This window comes from Pollachius pollachius, assembly GCF_949987615.1.
Source record: "Pollachius pollachius genome assembly, chromosome: 19".
In the NCBI taxonomy this organism is placed as follows: domain Eukaryota; kingdom Metazoa; phylum Chordata; class Actinopteri; order Gadiformes; family Gadidae; genus Pollachius; species Pollachius pollachius.
Genome location: NC_136952.1, coordinates 15,539,470 through 15,557,834, shown reverse-complemented (window position 1 = coordinate 15,557,834; position 18,365 = coordinate 15,539,470). Strand labels below are relative to the sequence as shown.

General features: G+C 45.1%; 1 protein-coding gene across 2 annotated transcripts; it reads left to right on the top strand.

Moving 5' to 3' along the window:
• Positions 1-173: 173 nt before the first annotated feature.
• On the top strand, positions 174-18,349 carry LOC307090526 (myosin light chain kinase, smooth muscle-like). Of its 2 annotated transcripts, none has more exons than XM_079757221.1 (15): positions 174-336; positions 1,016-1,545; positions 6,819-6,944; positions 7,228-7,358; positions 7,802-7,958; positions 8,359-8,670; positions 8,757-8,850; positions 9,338-9,541; positions 10,486-10,703; positions 12,402-12,525; positions 12,955-13,107; positions 14,408-14,534; positions 14,905-14,986; positions 16,524-16,664; positions 17,576-18,349. In XM_079757221.1, exons 2-15 carry the CDS (start codon positions 1,311-1,313, stop codon positions 17,788-17,790), a joined length of 2,319 nt encoding a protein of 772 aa, XP_079613347.1. In that variant the 5' UTR covers positions 174-336; positions 1,016-1,310; the 3' UTR covers positions 17,791-18,349. The 2 variants fall into 2 exon arrangements, with proteins under 2 accessions (XP_079613347.1, XP_079613346.1); XM_079757220.1 differs by having other exon boundaries at positions 174-409; positions 1,079-1,545.
• Positions 18,350-18,365: the final 16 nt, after the last annotated feature.

Sequence of the window (18,365 nt, the reverse complement as noted above, 5' to 3'; positions counted from 1 at the left end):
CGTTCTTGGTGGACACAATACATTGAGCGTGATTCAAACTACACGTGAAGCACATAAGTCAGGTTTCCGCAGCGACAACAGGACTGCAGCACATGACACACCCTGAACACCAGACCCGCCCTACAGCCGTCCCCCCACCGAAAGCACTGTGTCGCTGGGTCGCGTGTGTATACCTGCCACTTCACCTGCGGCCGCCCCGATATCACCGCATTGTCATCTGAAGAAAAGAACAGAAAGAAATACCTCATAGCAGCAAAGTGATCTACTTCACGTCCCAGCACGTCCGCTCGCTCAAACGATTAAACTACCATTTGGCGATACAGGGTTTTTTCACAGGTGCGTTACCATGGAGGTTAAATTGAAGTTAAATCGCCGGAGTAGGACCTACTTGTTTTCCTTCATTCCTCAGGTGATGTCACTCACTGCATCTAGCGGGCCTGCTCTGCATGGATGAATGGGAACGGGCCTACATGTTGTGAAACATGTCTGTCTCTTTGTGTGTGTGTGTGTGTGTGTGTGTGTGTGTGTGTGTGTGTGTGTGTGTGTGTGTGTGTGTGTGTGTGTGGTTGTTTCTCTGAGCGGGGAGGTATTCCTTATAAAGAGGGGCAGCAGGTAAGTGTTGTAGGCTGCAGTGTATGAAGCTCTGGGAGGGATTGGTGTTTGTGACTCAGTGTGTTGCTGTATTGTGTGTGTGTGTGTGTGTGTGTGTGTGTGTGTGTGTGTGTGTGTGTCGTTTCCCTGTCACTGCCTCTGTGTACATGTAGAGCTCAATGTAGAATGTTGTGTTTGTGCTACATGAAATGTTTAGTTTAACTCACCCGCACCCTCTCTCGATCTCACTCTCTATCTCACTCTCTCTCTCTTTTGCAAGCTCTCTCTCTCTCTCCCTCTCTATCACACACACACAAACTTTGAATTGTTCTCAACATATGTTGTGTCCTCCCTCCCTTCCCTCTCCCTCGTTGCCCTCCATCTCCCCATCGATCTCCCTCTCCTTCCTGTCCCCCTGCTGTAGCCACTAACGGCGCTGGAATGCGTGGTCCGGCTAATTGCTCTTTTGATGCGGGCCGTTTCCTAGAAAGAGAGAGGTCGGGGAAGAGGGGGAGTGTCCTGCGGTAGGAGGAGGAGGAGGAGGAGGAGGAGGAGGGTCTTTGGGTGACCAGACGAGCCAGGAGCGAAGAATCCCTGGGACATCCCAGCAGGGCAGCAGATGAGCGTGAGAGAGGTCCAGTGCAGACAGAGAGAGAGACGCACGCTCTGGAGCACGTCCAGTCCCTGGTTCGTCCCGCTGCGTTGCCCCCAGCTCAGCTATGAGCCGGGGTCCGAGGGAGGAGGAGGAGAAGAGGGAGGAAAAGGGTAGGAAGACCTACATCTCCACGTTCCGGCTGAACATCCAGCCCAGTGCAGGGCCGCGGGGCAAGGAGGTGTGTGAGGTGGAGAATGTGGAGAAGATGGAGGAGGTGGTGGAAGAGGAGCAGCAGAAGGGGGATCGCAGAGAGTCCCCTGCCCTTCAACCTGGACCAACAGAGGAGTCGCCCTCAGCAGGTACAGTCACACACACAAATCCTAAAAGGGTACTCAGGACAGAATCACACACATCTTACTACTAGCATGTCAAACACACTTTCTATACACTGTAGAGTCATGCAGTGCAGACACACACACACACACACAACTTGTTCTGTGAGTTTGATTTTGGTTTAAAGATGTTTCATTAAAAATACACTAGACCAGGGGTCGGCAACCCTAGGCGCGCGTGCCACCACTAAAAAACTAAACTAAAAATTTTTTTTTTTCTTTTATTATTATTATTATTAAAAAAAATCACAGCACAATTCAGCAGCATAATCATTACTACAGATTTTTTTTGCACTTTATTCTGTTTTGGGCATTTCCTCCCAGTGCAAATATGTTTAAATTAGTTACAGAAACCAGTGGTCTGAAATGGGATCAATTAATAGCCTTTTAAACCTATGTTGTGAGTAATAGAGAAGTAAATATTTAAAATATTGTTGCAAGTGGCCTGTATGCTTCGCCTTCACATGGTTTTGCAAAGCTGTACATGTCGTAAAGATATTTATGTGGATGGTTCCAACATTCTCATATATTCTCGTTTTTTACATTTCTCACAGTGCAAATATGTTTTTGAATGAGTTTCTGAAAATGGTGTTTTAAGATGGGACATATGTAATTATAATTTGTAAGCCCATGTTGCAAATATAACAACCAAAAAAACATTTAAAATGTTGATGCATGATTGTGGACTATATGGAAATAGTACAATTCCAGGTCTTCTGGAAATGTTTTTGGTCGCTGTGTCATAATTCAGCTTAATTTTTAATATATTGTTGCTTAAGGCACACTCATTAACGAGAAAATGTAAAACTGGCACTGCAAGTTGAAAAGGTTGCTGACCCCTGCACTAGACTCATCTCACCAAAACTCAAAACTGTTGTGACTTAAAAAACAGATCTGGGGGGGGGGAATAGCATTGCACAGTACACAGTCATAGAACATCACACACACACACACACACACGCACGCACACACAACTTAATTGGTGAGTATTCTTTTGGTTAAAAAGCTGTTTAATTAAAAACATACTAGACCCATCTCACCAAAGCTTGACTTACAAAACAGAAGTATTACGGAATAGCATTGCACAGTACACAGTCATAGACATTCAAGTACCTCATCAAAGTCCCACAATCCTTCTATTCTGCCAAAGAATATATACAAAGAAACACCATTGAATCAAGAGCCAATGCTATCATAGATAAGCCCCCTATGGAATCCTCCCCCTCTTGCATTGACATGGTTTAAGAACCAACCTATAAGACGCAGATGATCTGGTCGACTCGTAATACAGAAGGAAAGCTACTACTTCTATTTGACTAGCGTGAAATGTTAACATTCAGAGAGGAGGAAAGCTCACTAAGCGGGTCTAGCGTTCAGTTCCACTTTAATATGACCCATCATGTATAATAAAAATGAGGCTGAGTTGTAGTTTCAGTAATTTGAGTTAAACAATTCTAGCATTTAAACTCTGTTTTTATAAGACCACAGGAAAAGTCTGCGATACAAGAAGATAGAGAGTGGACCTGTTCCCGGTGGGCGTGTTAGACGGTTGAATTTGAATTCCTTTACATGACAAAAGGCAGGGCAGGGATAGAGCAGGAGCATCCTGAACAGGAGACACTTGATGTTAGTCTCCTCTGATCTCAACCTGGATGCGGGGGAGGAACCTGATCTTTCTTTCTGCCTCCCGTTCCCCCAGGCCAGTCTCCAACTGAACAAAATGTTTGGGGTGTAACTGTCACACACCATGTTTTGTTATTGTAGTTGTTGCAGCTGTGCTGCCAGGCTCTGGGACAATTACTCAGGGGTGCGCGCGCACACACACACACACACACACACACACACATACACACACACACACACACACACACACACACACACACACACACACACACACACACACACACACACACACACACACACACACACACACACACACACGAGCACACACTTGCAAAACAGAAACACACAAATGCATGCACACACCCACCATTAACATTCCAGCATTTACAGGAGATTAATGTTTGTGTCGACTCTGTCCACACAAACATTAAAAGCAAAAAAAAATCTAGAAGTCACTCTATGTATATATACAGTGGGGCAAAAAAGTATTTAGTCAGCCACCAATTGTGCAAGTTCTCCCACTTAAAAAGACGAGAGAGGCCTGTAATTTTCAACATAGGTAAACCTCAGCTATGAGAGACAAAATGAAAAAAAAAAATCCAGAAAATCACATTGTCTGATTTTTTAAGAATTTATTTGAAAATTATGGTGGAAAATAAGTATTTGGTCACCTACAAACCAGCAAGATTTCTGGCTGTCACAGACCTGTAACTTCTTCTTTAAGAGGCTCCTCTGTCCTCCACTCGTTACCTGTATTAATGGCACCTGTTTGAACTCCTTATCAGTATAAAAGAGACCTGTCCACAACCTCAAACAGTCACACTCCAAACTCCACTATGGCCAAGACCAAAGAGCTGTCAAAGGACACCAGAAACACAATTGTAGACCTGCACCAGGCTGGGAAGTCTGAATCTGCAATAGGTAAGCAGCTTGGTGTGAAGAAATCAACTGTGGGAGTAATTATTAGGAAATGGAATGCATACAGGACCACTGATAATCTCCCTCGATCTGGGGCTCCACGCAAGATCTCACCCTGTGGGGTCAAAATGATCACAAGAACGGTGAACAAAAATCCCAGAACCACACGGGGGGACCTAGTGAATGACCTCCAGAGAGCTGGGACCAAAGTAACAAAGGCTACCATCACTAACACACTACGCCGCCAGGGACTCAAATCCTGCAGTGCCAGACGTGTCCCCCTGCTAAAGCCAGTGCATGTCCGGGCCCTTTTGAAGTTTGGTAGAGAGCATTTGGATGATCCAGAACAGGATTGGGAGAATGTCATATGGTCAGATGAAACCAAAATATAACTTTTTGGTAAAAACTCAACTCGTTGTGTTTGGAGGAGAAAGAATGCTGAGTTGCATCCAAAGAACACCGTACCTACAGTGAAGCATGGGGGTGGAAACATCATGCTTTGGGGCTGTTTTTCTGCCAAGGGACCAGGACGTCTGATCCGTGTGACGGAAAGAATGAATGGGGCCATGTATCGTGAGATTTTGGGTGAAAACCTCCTTCCATCAGCAAGGGCACTGAAGATGAAACGTGGCTGGGTCTTTCAGCATGACAATGACCCCAAACACACCGCCCGGGCAACGAAGGAGTGGCTTCGTAAGAAGCATTTCAAGGTCCTGGAGTGGCCTAGCCAGTCTCCAGATCTCAACCCCATAGAAAATCTTTGGAGGGAGTTGAAAGTCGGTGTTGCCCAGCGAAGGCCCAAAAACATCACTGCTCTAGAGGAGATCTGCATGGAGGAATGGGCCAAAATACCAGCAGCAGTGTGTGAAAACCTTGTAAAGACTTACAGAAAACGTTTGACCTCTGTCATTGCCAACAAAGGGCATGTAACAAAGTATTGAGATGGCCTTTTGTTATTGACCAAATACTTATTTTCCACCATAATTTGCAAATAAATTCTTTAAAAATCAGACAATGTGATTTTCTAGATTTTTTTTTTTCATTTTGTCTCTCATAGCTGAGGTATACCTATGATGAAAATTACAGGCCTCTCTCATCTTTTTAAGTGGGAGAACTTGCACAATTGGTGGCTGACTAAATACTTTTTTGCCCCACTGTATATATAACATGTCTGTTGTTCTTACGGCATTAATGTCTATTAGATCATTATGCAGGGTCAGGATTAGTGGCTGGTTTGTTTGTCTTCCATTTGAAAAGTCCTCTGTTCAAACACCTGTCAGTCTCCTTGAACAAGATGATTAACCCTGTCTCTGTATTCACTCTCCAACCCCTACCTGCTCCTTAAGGACTAGTCTCTGTATTCATTTTCCAACCCCTACCTGCTCCTTAAGGACTTGTCTCTGTACAGTCTAACTCCTACCTGCTCCTCAGTGAACTGTGTCTGTATTCACTATCTAGCACCTACCTGGTCCTTAATGACCTGTCTCTGTATTCACTGTCTAACCCCTACCTGCTCTTGCATGACCTGTCTCTGTACTGTCTTACCCCTACCATGTTCCTTACTGGCCTGTCTATGTACTCCCACTTACAGTACTTCCAAACCCACCAATGTAAGTGGGTTTGGATGAAAGAGACTAATCAATCAGTTAAAATAGGATCCTCCAGTTTACTCCACCTGTATTTGTCCCCATCATGCTTCTTACTTCAAAGTAGCCGTGTATCTTCAAAGGTAACATGTGTTCCATATGAAGCTCTTATCTCCACCGGTGGGCAGGCAGTAACGCAGTAAGCCAGGTCTTTAGACCACATCACCGGCTATACATTCAGGTCTCTAGTCAAGCAGAAAACAATCCAGTTGTTGTTTTAACCCCGGTACAAAAAGAAGCTAACCTCTTTGGTTATTATCGACCAGCTATTTACGATTTATGCATTCATGTTAAGCAGATGTGACATGAAAGTCATTAAAGAGCTATCATTTGAGTGTAACTTGTTAGACCTGATATAGCTATATATAGTTATTGAGTTCAATACTCTGTGGGGATATCGGTTTCAGGTGTGCCTGCCTCTGTATGAGACAGTTTCTCATTTCTGACCCATCAGGACATCGGTTCCCTGATCAGGTTTTGGAATTCACCCTGCCTTGTGGAATTCACAAGTCTGTGAAATGCAATACCTCTCAAGGGCAGAGAGTAGGGAGGAAGTGATTAGGGGTTTATTTTCGGAAATTTGTTATTTACTGCACTTTACGGCTATCTCTCTTTACAAGTCTCAAATCTCCCCTACTTCTGATTAAGGTGCAGGTAGAGGGTTAGGGTTATCTTGCACAATGTTGCCTACAGGGAGACTGTGGACATTGGGATGTGAAGAACCTTGCAGCAGGGGTCAAACATCCTAATCCTGTTCCTTGAGTCTCAAATGCCTTTGTTCTTAATGCAGATATATCATTATTTAAACAAAAACCTACACTTGTTTGTAATGCACACACTGTGGTTGAGCTTATTTTATTGTATTATTCAAATCTCTCCTATATATATATATATATGTTATTTCTCTAACAAAAGGTCCTTTGTTGGGGTTTTAATCAAATCTTCAAACGTTGTTTTGGACAGAAGAATTTAGAAAACAAAGAATACAAATCTCTGCTCTTTATCAATCAGTGTTGTTGCAACCCTCTCCAATTTCCTTCCCGACGGTAACAGGAAGACGAAAGAGTGCCACATTACCATGGAAACCGACGGCGACAATCAAGGAGGTGGGGCGCGGAGACACTTGGAGCTCTGCCACTAAACCCACAAGCCCTTTTCCGGCAAAGGCTGATAAGAAAGGTAAATTCATGAACATTTCCTAAAGTTATTTTATTCGGAAATAAGCCCTTAAAGTAAAATTTAAAGGTCAGCTTACGCTTGATCTTTTTTTTTCAGTGAATTGTGTTTTGCATCTCCTGGTTGTTTTTTGTATCTCCTGGTTGTGTTTTGTATTTTCTAGTTGTGTTTTGTATCTCCTGGTTGTGTTTTTATATCTTCCGGTTGTGGGTCTTCCGGTGGTGTTCCGTACGCTGCGTTGTGTATCCTCACATCCAGGTGTTTCTGTGGTTCTCTGCGTCCCCAGGAGTGGTGGTGGAGTTTGGGGCCGCTGAGGAGCAGTTGGAGGTCCAGCGTGGAGCTCAGACCAGACTCCACTGTTCCTTCAGCAGCAGCTCTCTGCCTGTGGCCTGCTGCTGGATCCACAACAGAGAAAAGGTGGAGTGTGTGTGTGGAGGAGGACATGTGTTTGCGTGTGTTGACTGCTTATGTGGTTGCTTGTGTTGGCGTGACGCGTGTATCCCCACTTGACTTTTGATTCAAAACAGACGGCGTAATCGGCAGGGAATGTACACAAGGTACAATTTGAGGATTCAAACTAAGAAAGCCTGCATTTCTGAGAATAAAGCCCCCTCTCCTCCTCACCCATTCTTTCCCTTCTCATTCCAATACCTCTCCTCAAAATTTTTCCATGAGACTGCTCTACGCTACTGCAGATTCTGAGCAATTAGGTTCCATTAGGTTAGGGGATAAGCAAATAGGGTAGAAATGTTAAGGTCAGTGATAGAAATGGTTGGGCGAGGTGCGTACTGCGTAGGTAAAGTCAGAGTTTGGCAAGTGGGAGAGCAATGCATCATGGGTATATGTTCCCTGCCCTCCAGGAAGTTGTCGACGGACCTCAGACCCGCACCAGCAGCACCCAATCAGAAAGCACGCTGCTAATCCGCCACACAATGCCCCACCACAGGGGAACGTACACGCTGGTAGTACGACACCGCCATGGCCTTCAGCACCACAGCATCTATCTCAGTGTCATTGGTGAGAGGGGGAAGGGGGCGGGGCTTGTTAATCATGTCAATTAAATGGGGTTTTGCTCATGGTCATGTGGAACACATTACAAATGATTTTGTACAGCTAAGTTTGCTGCAATCGTTGTTGTTGATGTAGCTCAGGGCCTTCAAGAGGCACTGAACAATGATTTCAGCTTGTTCTAATGTTTTAAGTTCAGCTGTTAGGGGACAGCTATTTGGCCTTTTTTCGATTCTGTGCTTGACTCCTTTCCCAACTAAAACAGGTTATGGGAGCCAAGTGAAACAGAGAGGAATGGGAATAGATCCTTGAGGGATCGGTTTCATGTCAAATCGTGGGAGGATGTCCCATCACTGCTATAGTCTTCCAGGGGCCCTCCAGGTGACCTCCAGGTGTGTGTTGTCCACAGAGGCTCCCCAAGCGCCTGGCTCCCCCCCCGTGGTGTCCCAGCTGTCCACCCACTCCTTGGTGCTGTCCTGGGGCGGCCCCAACTACGACGGGGGCTCCGCAATCCTGGGCTACGTGGTGGAGAAGAGGGCGGTGGCACCAGGCCAAGCAGGGGACTGGAGTGTGGTGGCCAACCGATGCATGAGCACCTCCCTGCGGGTACGATCGGGACTGGAGCCCCAGGTTCTCTACCGCTTCCGCGTCAGGGCCTACAACTTTTCGGGTGCCAGTGAACCGAGTGAGGAGTCGGAGCTGGTCAAACTAGAGACATCGGGTTTGTTAATTACTATTGCTCTATGATTATTGGCATCGTCCTGGCGAAATGTACGCTTTCCAACTTCATGTTGTGCTGTGTTTCAGGGGGAAAGGAGGAGGAGCCAACGTACGTCACGGTGACCGTAGACACCAAGAATACAGTCAGCGACCACTACACCGTGGGCAAGAAACTGGGCGTGTATGTATGGGACTTATGATTGGGTTTCATTGTAAATGTATTGAAGCTGTTTCAGAAAAACCAAACAAACTTCTTAAAGGCATCTTAACTCAAAAGACTCTCTGTATCTGCATGTTAGATCAAATTGGATCAAATTGTATATTTATATTTAATTATTGATTGATTGATTGATTTATTGATTATTGATTTATTTATTGTGGGCTTTTGTACTTATGGATAGAGCAGTGAAGTGGGTTGAAAGAGGGAGGGATTGACATGTAGTGTAGGGCGGAGGCCCCGGGCAGGTGGCACTCGAACCTTGACCGCTGCAGGGTGTATGTCCTACATGGGCCTTATTTACCTAGGGGCCATCTTGGTTCCATTCAGTTCCCCCACCCTGCTAGCGTTTGGAGCCAAGATGGCCACTAGCTGACCACGGCCCACGGTGGGTGCCTGAGCGTACTGAGCCATGAGCCCCTCCACTTATATACTCCTGAACGTTCCCCAGGGGGCGGTTCGGCCAGGTGCTCCTGCTCCGCCACAAGCAGACCGGAGAGGTCTACGCCGGCAAGTTCTACCGCGGCCACACGGCCAAGGAACGGGCGGCGGCCCGCAGGGAGATGGACATCATGAACCTGCTGCACCACCCCAAGCTGGTCCAGTACCTCGCCGCGTACGACACCGCCTCGGAGGTCGTCATGGTGATGGAGTAGTGAGTACCCCGGTCTGGAGGGGAGGGTGTTGCCTGTGGGCGTAACGGCAGTGGAATTAGTGGATGCATTTGAAAGGGATGCCTTCCTGTTTTGTGTGTCTTCTATGATCTTCAACTTAGTATTCTACACAAGTGTAATTTGGAAAAAACAGAAAACAAAAACATTTGTCAGTCTCCGGTAACCAGTTTAAGGACATTTTACTCCTAACTCAGGGTGGCGATCTTGTGAGGATAGTCTACCGCCGCGGTGCATATGGATGTGTGGAGCTCCGTCTGTGGAGCGGTTAATGTGTTGACGCCGTGCAGGAGGGTTAAGCTTCTTGGGTGTGTGGCCCCATTAGGATAACTCCTCCCTTTCCTTCCTAGAACTCAAAGCATTTTCTCAGCATTTGTTAATCTCATAGTGTTCTAATTATACTTAAACGCCACGTCCGAGGGGCTAACCCCCCCCCCCCCTCCCTCCACCCCAGACAAACTAATCGGCAGAGATTTTACACCAGTTTTTCTAAATGACTCTGTTATTTTAGTATAAGTGACAAAATAGCAGAGAATACTATGTTTACGATCATAGAAACCACATTTTACACTTCTATATATTTTTTTTATTATTTATTATTTGGGTTCACTGGCATTTAAAAAGTATATGCAGAGAATTAAAAAAAAAAAAATCCTATAAGGTAGGCTCTATCTATGCATATATAACGCAAATGCTAAAGGTAGTCATCATAATTCTTTAGTATGTTGTAACCTTTTTCATTAATCCTTTTCCATTTCAAATTATTGATATTTTGTGTTTCACACTTGCTACATTTCCACACAGTGAAAGTGTAGCAATCGTCCGATCATCCCAGGTTTGTACGTAGCATACCTTTCACCGGTCGTGGCTTAGCCAAGGTAGAACAAACGCCCTTCAGTCAAATCAAACGAGACATCCCTCCCCCCAGCATCACAGGCGGCGAGCTGTTTGAGCGCATCGTGCACGAGAGCTTCGAGCACACGGAGCCCACCAGCGTGCGCTACATGAAGCAGATCCTGGAGGGCATGCAGTACGTGCACAAGCAGAACATCGTGCATCTGGACCTCAAGCCCGAGAACATCGTGTGCGTCGACTCCACCGACGTCCAGGTCAAGATCATCGACTTCGGCCTGGCCAGCAAGCTGGGTGAGTCCACATGACTGGCTGAAGACTGGCTCCTGACTGGCTGCTGACTGGCTTCTGACTGGCTGCTGACTGGCCGCTGACTGCCTGCTAACTGGCTCCTGACTGGCTGATGACTGGCTGATGACTGGCTGCTGACTGCCTGCTAACTGGCTGCTGACTGCCTGCTAACTGGCTCCTGACTGGCTGCTGACTGGCTGATGACTGGCTCCTGACTGGATGCTGACTGGCTGCTGACTGGTGGTGTAAGGGGACTTTGTAGGGCAGGCCAGCTCGTTTTCAAGGTACTCTGGAGGAGAGCAGTGTAGGTAGTTCCACAATGGTGTACAGACCACTAGGGTATAGGGTACAGACCACTAGGGTATAGGGTACTGACTAGTACTACTTTGGTATAGGGTAAAAAATGTAGAACTAGAGTAGGGTACAGGCCTAGGGTTGAGGGGCCCGGACTAGTGCCAATCGGGTATAGGTTTCACACTAGAAGCTCGAGGGAATTGGGTACAGACCACTAGTGTATAGGGGTGCAAACCTGTGTATAGGGGTGCAAACTCTAGTATCAACTATACTAGAGTATAGTTGAGTACCAAGTTTCTTCACATCCTTGCCACTAGACTGCTCATGCCCTCAGGCTTGTGGGGGGTGGAGGATCGTGACCAACCCATAATAAGATGGTCAAGTAGGGGTGTACGGTATAAACGGTATAGAAAGTACACCAGTATGGATTTTGACGTTACCGTGAGACCGGTGTGACTGGTAGACAGTGTTGTGTGTAACGCGTTACAAAGAAGTTAAGTTACACGCAACTACTGAAAATATGGTAACAAAACATAGTTCTTTTTTCAATTCCGCGCAACGTTACTTTGTCCGGGGACCGATTTGACAGCGATACGGCCTTCTTGCGTGTGCGTGCTTGTGCATTAGTCCCTTCACGAGCTCTGGTAGCGTGAAGCTGTCTCAGCATCTCAGACATCGCTTCCGCAGGCATTTTCAAAAGCCAGTCCTTACGACAAAAAAAAGCCAGCGGTGGAACGCGATACCAAACGCCGTCACAGTTTACCTGTGTAAGGACATGGTCCCGTTTCAAAATGTCTATAGAAAGGGCTTTAAAGAGATGGTCAAAACACTCGATCCCAGGTACGCGTTACATGCCCACAAACACACTTAAGCCAAATTGAGATGCCAAAGCATTTTTTTCTATGCAGTTTTGCTGCCTAACCAGTATTTTACCCATTCAGAAGCATTTATATTGAATTAAGAAGATCAAATTAACATACTGTGATAGAATACCGTTACCGTCCATGGCTCAAATCATACCATGATATAAATTTTAGTTCATACCGTACAGCCCTATTGTCAAGCTTGTCATGATGAGGATGTTCCCGTTTGAAGAGTAATGTTGCAAACGGTTGTGCTGGTACAGCCACTTAACAGCCTTTCACCCACAATAAATCTGACCTAGATCCCTTTCCTCTGTTCATTGTGAAGGGTTATATGATCAGTGAGTAGTGAGTGTTCTTCAACCTTCTTGCCTAGCTTTAGCAGATGGTGATGGTTGTAGTGATGGTGTTGGTGATGGTGATGTACTTGGTGTTGTTCAACCTTCTTGTCTTCGTCTACCAGAGGCTGGTGATAGTGTTGGTTGTGCTGGTAGTGATGGTGATGTTCTTGATGTTGTTCAACCTACTTGTCTCCATCTACCAGAGCCCGATAAAGTGTTGAAGGTGATGCACGGCACCCCAGAGTTCATGGCCCCCGAGGTGGTCAACTACGAGCCGGTGGGCCTTGAGACTGACATGTGGAGCATCGGAGTCATCTGTTACATCCTGTAAGTCCCCAATGCTTTAGCCGTTTGCCTGGTTCATGTGGCAAGATTTAGTTTAGGAAGAACTAAATAATGTCAAACTTATATATATCTTTTTTTTGTTTTGCTATATATATATATTTTTTACAATTCACTTGTGTTATCCCCTACTTTCCAAAAGACATACCCTACCGAACTGAAAAACCCTGATATGAACAGAACCGTGAATTTTGTGAACCGTTCAAACCCAACTATTAAAGCAGTGGGCGGCAAAGGACTTCCTTGGCCTCGGCTAGCTAACCCGTTTAACCCGCATCATTTCTAGCCAATCACTCCCAGCAAGGAGTGAATTGCTGTCCAACGTTGTGATAAGTGACCAGTAACACCGCTGCTCTACAGGAGTGGGTGAGTGTTCCCAGTCCTGTTCACACTGGTCTGTCTTTGTGCCGGCAGGCTCAGCGGGGAGAGCCCCTTCCAGGGAGACAACGTCACGGAGACCCAGGCTCTGGTGACGGCGGCCCGCTACGAGTTTGACGAGGAGAGCTTCGAGGACATCTCGGACGAGGCCAGAGGCTTCATCAGCTCCCTGCTGCAAAAGGACCTGAGGTTGGTTTAAGGCAACGCATTAAGAAAACAAATGCAAATAGACTAAACACAAGCACATTAAGAAAACATCCTCATTCATTTGAAAACACGTGCGCAGTTTAAAGATACGAGAGCAATTCCATCAACAGAAGTCATGACAGGAACACGCTGCGTTTACAATAGGGTTTAATATTTTTCCAGAAAATTTGATGAATCAGATCCCGGGAAAAGACAACCCATTTCACGAAATAACAGTGTTGTTGTTTTTTTTGCCCAAGTGGGCCTAATGTATCATTCAAATGTGTTCCCAAATCCAAAACTATATTATTTGTATTATTATTAGGGCAAAAGAACACAGTTTATGTCCATCACCACAGTTTGCAATGATCAATTTTGCTGCGTGACATCTGCTGCAGCGCTTATCATGAAATGCCAGGTGGATTGCCTGTCACTTTCTTGTGAACTCCATTATAAAAGCTAACGAAATCATGAATTGAATGATCCTAAACCATTCCGTTAAACTAAATCCATTCTGTGGCTGTTGAGATTTGTAAACGGCTGCAAACGGGATTAATCACTCCAAGTTAAGAGTCCACACCCGCACCCGAGCGGGACACGGATCAGCAGTTTCGCCGTGTGTGTGTCGCTCCTTTCCCGGAGCTCCGGTTTCGCCTGCATCAACGTTACCGTATGAAAACAATAGACGCGCAATCATTGTTTGTTTTTTGTTTTTTTCGTTTCCCATCATAATCTTTCCTGGGAATCTGGAAATAGTCTTGATCAGATTTCCCTGAAATCCCATAGTTTACACCAAACGGCAACGGTGTTCCCATGGTTTGTGACTCAATATAAAACCGTGGGAGCAAAAGCTAAAGTGTATTTATCATTTTAATTGCGGGAAGCACTTCCGTTGGGGTAATTACAGCGCAGCTCTTTAATATACTGTGTCTGTACTGTGTTGTTAGTCGGTGGAATTTGGGGCGCATTTTTCAAAATGCTGTGCATGTTTTCTGAGTTTGCTTGTGTTTTGTCTATTTGCGTGGGTTTTCTTAAGATGCAGTGTGTTGAGCTCTCAGGGCCACAGTGTTTTTTTAATGTACGGAATATAAGACTGAATGGTTTGAATGAAATTTGGTTCTTATTTAGTTGTCAGTGTTAGAGTGTGTTAGGCAGAAGTGTGTTTAGTGAAGCTTGTCCAATCCTGTCCTGTAGTCGGCCCCCATACTACCTACTGTATTACCTAGGGATAATGCTCTCAATGAGACAGAAATGCAATGTTGATTGACATAAGAGTGTTTGTCTTCCCCCCATCCCCCTCTAGGAGCAGGCTGTCATGTGACCAGGCGTTAGCCCACCCCTGGATGGCGTTCTACTCCCGCCCCCCCACCAGAAACAGGACTCTGAGCAAGAAGAAGATGAAAAGCTTCCTGGCGCGCCACAAGTGGAAGGTAAACACACCTCATCCGATTCATGGACGGGTGTAGTGGCCCGACTACTACACTTAACAAAGCACAGTGGTGTAGGCCAATCATACTCATACTTCTTATCATGAGAACCTGGGACTGGGTGCTTCAAATTGAGAGAGAGAGAGAGAGAGAGAGAGAGAGAGAGAGAGAGAGAGAGAGAGAGAGAGAGAGAGAGAGAGAGAGAGAGAGAGAGAGAGAGAGAGAGAGAGAGAGAGAGAGAGAGAGAGAGAGAGAGAGAGAGAGAGATTCTGTTGTTCTGGATGTTGCTTGGTCGTTTTCTACAACAAAAGATATCTGGGATCTTCATAAACTGAATCCTGTGTGTTTGTGTTCATATGTGTGTGTGTGGTAGAAAACAGCCTGGGCTGTAAAGGCCCTCAACCGGATGACGGCCCTGTCCTTCCGACCCGACTTACCTACAGAGCCCAGCGAGGGTAAGCAATAAGCATCTCTCCTTTCCGATTCCTTCTACACAGGGACGCCAACGTTGTGTACCCGGCTTGAGGGAGACTTCGATGCCATGGGCATCAAAATCCAAGCTGCCCGCCACGCACTTAATCACATGCACATAGTATTTGGATTAAATTAACCACCAAGGATTTAAAAAGTATGCAGCTTCCATACACATGTGAGGTGAGCTGGAGCTTAGTTCTAAGATTTAAGGATATAGCCCGACTACGCCAACACCAGGACTCCTTTCACCCAGGGAAACAAGCACAAATTCAGAATATCTGACATTACATTAACCCAATAATTGGCACACGGGTTCATTCACTGATGAAGATCAAAGACGTGTTCCCGTCCGTGAACTTTTCCCGCTGTCTAATCTACAGAGATAAGCATCGTGCAGCAATCAGGAAGTCATTCACCAGACAGCGCCACGCTATCATCTACAGTCTAATTTGTTGGCTTGGTTTAACAATGAGAATTAAACACTGATTGGGTAGCGTGAGGCTGCAGATGAAAGTGTGTCACACGCCAGCAGAGTGAGAGTTGGCCAACCTGACCATCACGTTGGTAGTGTGTAGTAATCATTACTTTTTTCCTCTGGTTACGGATGGTGTTTGCTTGGGTATTGCACTCAGGTACAATTTATTCAGTACCTCCTCACGGTATGACTGTGGGATTGTAATACAGTAACAGTACTATATTTCAAAGTAACATTTAGTTGTACATCTCACTTAACTACTTCAAAGGTTAACCCCATGATGGGTATTTTCACAGATGATGAAATCCCTGTTTTTCTACATTATAGGTGTTTTATTGTATTTCTATGGTTCTATTATAAATGAGGATCAGTTAACAATTCCATTCCCTATATGGGCTTGTGGACAAAATGTCCGGTCAGAGTCGGTTAACTATAAAGTATAAAGCAGGCTTCAGTAGTGGTGTTTTAAGTGGTCAAGTATTAAGTATAAAGCAGGCTTCAGTAGTGGTGTTTTAAGTGAGGTCAAGTATAAAGTATAAAGCAGGCTTCAGTAGTGGTGTTTTAAGTGAGGTCAAGTATAAAGTATAAAGCAGGCTTCAGTAGTGGTGTTTTAAGTCAGGTCAACTATAAAGTATAAAGCAGGCTTCAGTAGTGGTGTTTTAAGTCAGGTCAACTATAAAGTATAAAGCAGGCTTCAGTAGTGGTGTTTTAAGTCAGGTCAACTATAAAGTATAAAGCAGGCTTCAGTAGTGGTGTTTTAAGTCAGGTCAACTATAAAGTATAAAGCAGGCTTCAGTAGTGGTGTTTTAAGTCAGGTCAACTATAAAGTATAAAGCAGACTTCAGTAGTGGTGTTTTAAGTCAGGTAACTATAAAGTATAAAGCAGACTTCAGTAGTGGTGTTTTAAGCCAGGTAACTATAAAGTATAAAGCAGGCTTCAGTAGTGGTGTTTTAAGTCAGGTCAACTATAAAGTATAAAGCAGGCTTCAGTAGTGGTGTGTGGCATCAGGTCAGCTCTAACGTGTTGCTTGGCGCTCCTGCAGAGCTGGTGTGGGGCGGCGAGGCGGAGCAGGCCATCGAGAGGCTTGACGAGCAGCTCCATAAGGAGCCCCGCTTCAAGGAGACCCTGAGGGACGCCGTGCTGGCGGAGGGGGGGACTGCCCGACTCAGCTGCGTGGTCGACGGTACGACACACTGACATCGCCTTTCTTTCTTCATCTTCTTCTCTTTTGGTTGTGTTATATAAGTGCAAGCCCATGCAGTAATTCCCCCTGGCTACAGAGAACATTTCTCTTTTATTTGTCCGGTCAACCATTTTGAGAACGAGTGCGCCCTGTCTTCATCACCATGGCGACCAGAGCCTGGAGCCCTACATGCTCTCTAAGGCACACCGGGACAACAACAAAAGAGCGGGAGACAGAAACATCACTTCTGCTGCCATTTTCCCTTTGAGCAGCTTTGATGGAATTAATGTAATGCAGTCATTGCTAGAGCAGATTTGACAATGTTTAATATTTAATATAGATATTATTATATATGTTGATTATTGCTGCTAAACAAAGTTTAGACCAGAAATAGAGTAGGCCTACGCCTTAGCTTCTAGGGCCACCACAATAATGATGCTAAATGATAGTAGTATAATATTAGTTCCTATAGTCCTTAACAATAATACATCTAACTGATAATATTTCATTATGTCAAATGAAAACCTTTCTGGCTTGACCGATGAAGGGTTGAGCTGTAGTGACGGTCGTGTGGTTAGGCCTACAGAAGACCCAACAGTTTGGGAAGCACATAGCTCTCAGGTATGCAGGGAAAGGCCTGCTATACTGTACCCAGGGTTCAAACTAAGCATTGACACTTCATTTAATCTGGAACAAACCACCACAACAGCTGAGGTATGCTTTAGCACTTTTCTTAGGGCTCACAATGGAACAGTGTTGTCTTTTCTTTTTCCTACTTTCTTATAAGGTATGTTATTTTGTCTTTCACTAATTGTCCTTCATGTTATTCCTGTCTAAAGGCTGAGTCAATGCTACTTTGTGTTTAAAAGGTGCTATAGAAAAACTAAAACTCATCCCTTGTAAATATACAGGTTATCCTCAACCTGCCATAGAGTGGCTCCTGAACGACGAGCGGTTGGAGGAAACATCGAGGACGACTGCAGAGCAAAGCGAGGAGGGGAGCTGCTCGCTAGTCCTCACCGGCCTGCAACAGTCGGACTCTGGGATTTACTCCTGCAGAGCCACCAACGACCACGGGGAGGCGCTGTGCTCGGCAAAACTGAGAGTCACCACGCGAGACTTCTAGCATCATTTGTTTTGCGTATGCAGAATTGTTCTAATTTGACCAGAGCTGGACATGGATTTGTATGAAACTCGTTTAGGACTTAAAATTCAACACCACCAGCCACTTCAAGCAAACAGATGGACAGTGTGTGGAAGGAATGCATTCACCAGTTCAAGAACAATTTCACTTTTATCTTCTTTGTTGCCTTACAAACTCCCTACAGGAATTTACAAGTCTAACATATGCGCTATAATGTATAGCTATAACAACATTTGTGTTTTTTTTTTTATAAAATACACATACCTTTAAACAAAAATATTGTTTTTTTTTATAAACTGCTGCCTGTTCCTAGACATTGTGAAGTACGTAAGTAGTAAGGTGAAGTAAATGGTTTTGTATGCTGTTGTTCCAAGCCATGCTAATAAACACGTTGGCCTCCCTATACAGTCGAGGAATTTGACAATATTAAAAGGTGATCAAAGGAAGATAAATCTCTCGATTGACTATAGAGATATATTAAACTGGGCAATCCTCTGTTGAGTGCAATACAATGAAAAATGATGACAAGTCGACCCGTTCTCCGTTTAATAATTTTC